Source organism: Alexandromys fortis, unplaced genomic scaffold (assembly GCF_014885135.2).
Source record: "Alexandromys fortis isolate MF-2015 unplaced genomic scaffold, M_Fortis_MF-2015_v1.1 scaffold_3, whole genome shotgun sequence".
NCBI lineage: Eukaryota > Metazoa > Chordata > Mammalia > Rodentia > Cricetidae > Alexandromys > Alexandromys fortis.
Genome location: NW_026067909.1, coordinates 20,610,498 through 20,618,333, shown reverse-complemented (window position 1 = coordinate 20,618,333; position 7,836 = coordinate 20,610,498). Strand labels below are relative to the sequence as shown.

The 7,836-nt window shown below is 39.3% G+C and overlaps 1 protein-coding gene across 1 annotated transcript; it reads left to right on the top strand.

Moving 5' to 3' along the window:
- The first annotated feature begins 231 nt into the window (after window positions 1–231).
- Window positions 232–1,173, top strand: LOC126498691 (olfactory receptor 4D10). The gene has a single exon (XM_050137575.1). It carries the CDS (start codon window positions 232–234, stop codon window positions 1,171–1,173), a length of 942 nt encoding a protein of 313 aa, XP_049993532.1.
- The last annotated feature ends 6,663 nt before the right edge of the window (window positions 1,174–7,836 follow it).

Here is a 7,836-nt window from a genome sequence, read left to right as displayed (position 1 = left end):
CTACTAATGAATTTTCTTTTCTAATGTTGCTCTCTGTAGAAAAATATATTGAATGATTTTCTGTGGTAATTTGATTATCAAGTTAACTGCAATATTAGATTATGAACAACAATCTATTCCAGGTGCTATGGTCATAAAAAGGAGCTCCTGAATTCCATCTTAGAAGCTTACGACATCAAGATAAACAGCCTGATGCTTGAAACAAGAAAAGCAAACAAAGAGGGTGTTTTGATGGAGATGGAAAACTACACCAGGGTCAAAGAACTTATTTTCCTTGGCCTGACCCAGAGTCGTGAAGTCAGCGTGTTGCTGTTCCTTTTCTTTCTCATGGTGTATGTGACAACTCTGCTGGGGAACCTTCTCATCATGGTCACCGTGACCTGTGAGCCGCGCCTTCACACCCCCATGTACTTCTTGCTCAGGAATTTGTCTGTTGCCGACGTCTGCTTTTCCTCCATCACTGCACCCAAGGTCCTGGTGGACCTTCTCTCAGACAGGAAGAGCATCTCCTTCAATGGCTGCCTCACTCAGATGTTCTTCTTCCACCTTATTGGAGGAGTGGATGTGTTTTCTCTGTCAGTGATGGCTCTAGATCGATATGTGGCCATCTCCAAGCCCCTCCATTATGTGACCATCATGAGCAGAGGCCGTTGCATTGGGTTAATAGTGGCCTCATGGGTAGGAGGCTTTGCCCACTCCATCGTGCAGATTTCTCTCTTGCTGACACTTCCCTTCTGTGGACCCAATGTTCTTGACACTTTCTACTGTGATGTCCCCCAGGTCATCAAACTTGCCTGCACAGACATCTTTGTTCTGGAGTTGCTGATGATTTCCAATAACGGGATGCTCACCACACTCTGGTTCTTCTTGCTCCTGGTGTCCTACATGGTCATATTATCACTGCTAAGGTCTCATTCAGGAGAGGGACGGAAGAAAGCCATCTCCACCTGCACCTCCCACATCACTGTGATCACCCTGCACTTTGTGCCCTGCATCTATGTCTATGCCCGGCCATTCACTGCCCTCCCCACAGACAAAGCCATCTCTGTCACCTTCACGGTCATCTCCCCTCTGCTCAACCCCTTGATCTACACTCTGAGGAACCAGGAGATGAAGTCAGCCATGAGGAGACTCAGGAAAAGACTTGGACCTTCTGATGGAATAGAGAAGTAACTTCTGCTTGTTGCCACCCTAAATGGTTCTAATATAAATAAACTATTTTCTATTATGTCTTCTCATTTCTCTTGTTCTGCTATATTAAGACACACAAAAAAGTATCAAGTTGATTGGTCTAATTCTCCTTTACATTTTCAGTGTTTGGAATCCATGCCTAAACCACTGAAGCTGTGAGAAAATCTTGCTAAAATCTGTAGGATTGAAGGATATAAACAAACATTGAATATGTTGAATATGATTCCAAAGTCAATTAAACTCTTTAGCATTCCTTTTTTTCCTTCGGGGTTTTTTTTTTTTTTTCACATAGAATCTCATTATGTTGGTCAGTCTAGCTTGACACTCACTATGTTACCCAGGGTATCCCCAGACACATAAACCTCTTGTACTTGCTACCAAGTGCTAAAATTGCAGATGTGTGCCAAAACACCAATATAGTTTCAGTTGCTTAAATCTAACTATGTGTTTGTATGCCAATGACACTTTATTTATAGACACTAAAATCTGAATTTCAGGGGATTTCAGTGTATGAACTTTAGTTTTTGAACAAACATTTCTTCACTGAAACCAAAAGAACAAGAATTGATCATCAGGGTGTGCTGCAGTTCTTCCTTCCTGAGTATCCCTGTGTGTCTTTATGGTGCTACAATCAAAAGACAGATGCAAAAACTCTGTTAGAACCCAGTTACAGCCCAAAGCAAGTTAAGGCTCTCAATACTTATTGTTCCAAGCTTGAATCATATATAGGCAGATGTCTACCCTGTATTGCAATCAAACATCAAAAACTATACGTTCTACTCAGTCAAAGAGTGCACACACTATTCTGCAGGTCATGGAAGGTTTTCCAAAATATATCACATCCTGAGACACAAAATAAATCTTAAAAATTCACAAAAATTTAAGTAACACCCTGTATCTTCTCTGACCACAGTACCATAAAATTTAAAATCAACAGCAAATGAATCTCTAGTAGATTCTCATGTAAGTCTAACATGCATGCAGATTAAACAATATATTTCTGAATAATAAATGGGTCAAAGAAGAAAGAAATTAAAATTTTCCTGAAAATAAAAGAAAATGAAAACATAATGCAACAAAACCTCTAGGAAGCATTAAAAGCAGTTCTATGAGGGAATATGTAACTATAAACACTTGCATTTTTAAGGATCAGAACTGACGACCCCATCCATCAGACCCTTCCTGCTACAAGTCCCACTCTGCCCCAAACCCACCTATCCCCTGCTACCTCAGAGGAATGCTGAAACACAGGCTGCAAATTCAAGGAGAGGACCAAGAGGTGAGTAACCACTCACCCAGTGGGGCACCCCACTCTCTAAGCCATCTATACCAGGGCAAAACCCTGGGCCCCTCCCCCACTAGCCTCAGCTTCTCTAGCCAGTCAACAGGCAAGCTTCCTACAGGTAAGCTGCTTCAACACTCCCACCTGACCAATCAGACCCTGCCAGCTACAAGTTTCACTCTACCACCAAACCCTCCTATCACCTGCACCACTACCACCCCCCACCCACGCAACCTTAGAGGAACTCTGAAACACAAGCTGCAACTACACAAGAGGGGACCAAGAGAGGAACTCTAGAGCACAGGCTGTGACTGCACAGAGGGGACCAAGAGAGCAACCAAAGAGAGCAGAACAAAAGAGCAAGACAAGAGAGACCTCAGTGGCTCCCTGAAACACAGCAACATCACAGAGCATACCTAGAACAGTTCCCAAAGACATAGACAGTCACTCCAAGGACTGGACCAAGATGCAAAGACACTGCTGGCACCTATTGGAGGAAGAGATGGGTAGGCGCCAATGCAAGAATTCATTTCAGCAAACTAAAAAGCAGCATTGTTTATCATAGCCAGAAGCTGAGAACAACCTAAATGCCCCTCAACCAACAAATGGATAAGGAAAATATAGTACATTTATACAATGGAGTACTACACAGCAGAAAAAATTAATGATATCTTGAAATTTGTGGGCAAATGAATGGATCTAGAAAACATCTTATTGAGAGAGGTAACCCAGACCAAGTAAGACAAATATCATATGCACTCATTCAAAAGTGGTTTTTAGACATAAAGCAAACAAAAAAAAACCTACAATTTACAATCCCAGAGAACCTGCACAGCAAAAGAGACATGCATGGATCTAGTGTACATGGGAAGTAGAAAAAGACAAGATCTCCTGAGTTAATTGGGAGCATGTGGAACATGAGAAAAGGTAAAAGAGGAGGAGAGAGAAGGAAAAATATATAGCTCAATAAAAACAATTTTAAAATAAAAGAATATACCTCTTCCTCAGCACCTCATTGAACATTCTCTAAAATTGACCACATACTTGGTAACAAAGCAAACTTCAATATATACAAAAAAAATAACCCCCTGCATCTTATTGGATAACCATGGTTTAAAGTTAGAATTTAACAACAACACTAATTGCAGAACTACAGCAATGGAAATTGAACAGTGCTCAATTGAACCACCTCTGAGTTAAGGAAGAAATAAAGAAAGAAATTAAAGACTTCCTAGAATTCAACAAAAATGAAGTCACGGTGTACACAAACCTATTGAACAGCATGAAAGCAATGCTAAGAGAAAAGTTCATAGCATTAAGTGCCTACATGAAGAAAGTGGAGAAATCTCACAGTAGTGACTTAACAGAACAAAAAGAAGCGGACTAATCAAGGAGGGGTAGAAGAAAAAAAATTAATCAAATTGAGGGCTGAAATCAATAAAATAGAAACAAAGAAAACAATACAAAGAATCAATGAAACAACGAGCTGATTCTTTGAAAAAATCAACAAGATAGACAAACCCTTATCCAAACTAATCAAAAAACAGAGAGAGAACATCCAAATTAACAAATAAAAAATAAGCCGGGCGGTGGTGGCACACACCTTTAATCCCAGCACTCAGGAGGCAGAGGCAGGTGGATCTCTGTGAGTTCGAGGCCAGCCTGGTCTACAAGAGCTAGTTCCAGGACAGGAACCAAAAAGCTACGGAGAAACCCTGTCTCGAAAAATAAATTTAAAAAAATAAATAAATAAATAAAAAATAAAAAGGAGGACATAGCAACATACACTGAAGAAATCCAGAGAATCATTAGGTCATACTACCAAAACCTGTACTCCTCAAAATAGGAAAGTGTAAAAGAAATGAACAATTTTCTAGATAGATACCACATACCAAAATTAAATCAACACCAAATTAACAATAAAAATAGACATACACACCTGCAAAGAAATATAAGCAGTCATCAAAAGCCTCCAAACCAAGGGAATACCAGGGGTGGATGGTTTCAGTGCAGAATTCTATTAGAACTTCAAAGAAGAGCTAATACCTATACTCCTCGAGGTGTTCCACATAATAGAAACAGAAGGAACATTGCCAATATTCTTTTTATGAAGCTAAAGTTACCCTGATACCAAAACCACAGAAAGACTCAACCAAAAAAGAGAGTTACAGACCAATCTCACTCATAACATGGATGCAAAAATAATAAAATACTGACAAACAAATCCAAGAACACATAAAAAAATCATCCACCACAATCAAGTCAGCTTCATCCCAGAGATGCAGAGATGGTTCAACATATGAAAATCTATCAATGTAATCCACCATGTAAATAAACTGAAAGAAGAAAAACCATATGATCATCTCATTACATGCTGAAAAAGCTTTTGATAAAAATCCAACACCCTTTTATGACAAAGGTCTTCTTGAGGAGATCAGGGATACAAGGAACATATCTAAACATAATAAAAGCAATGTATGGCAAACAAACAGCCAAGACCAAATTAAATGGAAACTCAAATCGATCCCACTAAAATCAGGAACAAGACAGGGGTGCCTACTCTATTTATTCAACATGGTTTTTGAAGTTCTGGCTAAAGCAATAAGACAACAAAAGAGATCAAGGGGGTTCAAATTGGAAAGGAAGAAGTTACACTTTATTAGCATATGATATGGTAGTATGCATAAGTGACCCCAAAAAACTTCTACTAGAGAACTTCTACAGCTGATAAATACCTTCACTACTGTGTCAGGATACAAGATCAACTCAAAAAAATCAGTAGCCTTCCTATATACAAATGATAAAAACAACTGAGAAAGAAATCAGAGAGACATCACCCTTCACAAATAACACAAAATATCTTAGGGTAACACTAACTGAAGAAGTGAAATACCTGTTCAACAAGAACTTAAAGTCTTTGAAGAAAGAAATTGAAGAAAATACCAGAAAATGGAAAGATCTCCCATGTTCTTGAATAGGTAGGATCAATATAATAAAAATGACAATCCTACCAAAAGCAATCTATTGATTCATTGCAATCCCCATCAAAATCGCAACACCTTCACAGACCTTGAAAGAACAATAATCAACTTCATATAGAAAAAAAAAAAAACAACAGGTTAGCTAAAACAATCCTGTACGATAAAGGAACTTCTGGAAGCATCACTATTCCTAACATCAAGTTCTACTATAAAGCTACAGTAATGAAAACAGCTTGGTATTGACATGAAAACAAATAGGTTGACCAATGGAATCGGATAAAAGACCTGGATATTAAAGCACACACATATGAACACCTGATTTTTGACAAAGATGCTAAAATTATACAATGGAAAAGAGAAAGCATCTTCAACAAATGGTGATGGCATAACTGGATGTCGACCTGTAGAAGAAAGAAAATATATCCATATTTATCACCACACACAAAACTCAAGTACAAATGGATTAAAGACCTCAATATAAATCCAACCACACTAAACCTGAGAGAAGAGAAATTAAGAAGTAGCCTTCAATTCATGGGCACAGAGGACTACTTCGTAAATATAACACCAGTAGCACAGACACTGAGAACAATAAATAAATGGGACCTTCTAAAACTGTGAAGCTTCTGTAAAGTAAAGGACACATTCAATAAGGCAAAAAGGCAGCCTACTTAATGGGAAAATATCTTCACCAACCCCACATCAGAGAGAGGACTGATCTCCAAAATATATAAAGAACTCAAGAAATTGGACATCAAAATTCCAAATAATCCAATTTTCAAAAATGGAGTACAGATCTAAACAGAGAATTGTCAACAAAAGAATCCAAAATGGATGAGAGACACTTAAGTAAATGTTCAACATCCTTAGCCATCAGGGAAATGCAAATCAAAACAACTCTGAGATACAATCTTACACCAGTTAGAATGACCAAGATCAAAAACATCAATGATAGTTTATGCTGGAGAGGATGTGGAGTAAAGGGACTATGCCTTCATTGCTGGTGGGAATGCAAACTTGTACAACCACTCTGGAAATCAGTATAGCTGTTTCTCAGAAAATTGGGAATCAACCTACCTCAGGATCTAGTAATACTACTCTTGGGCATACGCCCAAAGGATGCTCAATCATATTACAAATACATTTTTTCAACTATGTTCATAGCAGCATTATTTGTAATAGCCAGAACCTGGAAACAACCTAGATACCCCTCAACAGACGAATGAATAAAGAAAATGTAGTACATTTACTCAATGGAGTACTACTCAGCAGTAAAAAAAACAATGACATTTTGAAATCTGCATGCAAATGGATGGATGTTGAGCCAAAATTATCTCAGGGCCTGTACCTCAAGGCATTTAGGACAGAGAAAAGCCTGGCTCAAGTTTGAGGGAACTCAGTAAGAATGAAACAGTAAAAACTAGGTAGAGGCCCCTCTAGCCAGAGGGAGGGCTTGACTGCCTCTTATTGGCTGGAGGTACCCTCCATCACACCATATCACTTAACTTATATAAGCTGACACTCACAGTAATAAGCTGAGTTCCTGCTTTGACTTGACCCCCTTTTGCATCTGATTGTCCTGCATCATGGGGCTACAGAACTGGTGGATAGCACACTCACCTTTCCCTAGGGAATAAAAAGGCTAAGAAGGCCTAACAACTGTCGCCCAACGTTGGGCAGCTGGTACCAGGGCAAAGCAATCATCAAGGTGAGTGGGACCCCACAATGGGTAACACAACTTAACACAAAAATGACCCAGCACTTATGGTGTTCAGATATCTGCTAGGGTACTATATTAAATAGATATGGAGAGAATGGACAGCTTTGTCTTGTTCCTGATTTTAGTGGAACTGCTTTGAGTTTCTTTCCATTTACTTTGATTTTGTTCTTGGCTTACTGTATATTTCCTTTATTATGTTTAGAAATGTTCCTTGTATCTCTGATCCCTCCAAGACGTTTATCATGAAGGGGTGTTGGATTTTGTCAGTCTTTTTTAGCTTCTAATGAGATGGTTGTTGAATTAGGAGTGGCGGGGCTGCGTCCCCGGCACCCGGCCGCCCTCATGGCTAGCTTATGCCCGAAATAATTACATGGAAACTGTATTCTATGAAACACTGCCTGGCCCGGCTAGTTCCAGCTTCTTATTGGCTAGCTCTTACATATTGTTCTAACCCATTTCTAATATTCTGTGTAGCCCACGAGCTGGCTTACCAGGGAGGATCTTAACCTGCGTCTGTCTGGAGCGGGAGAATCATGGCGACTCCTCTCAGCTTCTTTTTCCCAGCATTCTGTTCTGTCTACTCCGCCTACCTAATTTTCTGTCCTATGAGGGCCGAGGCAGTTTCTTTATTAGTAAGAAATCACTCCCACATCATTTCCCCT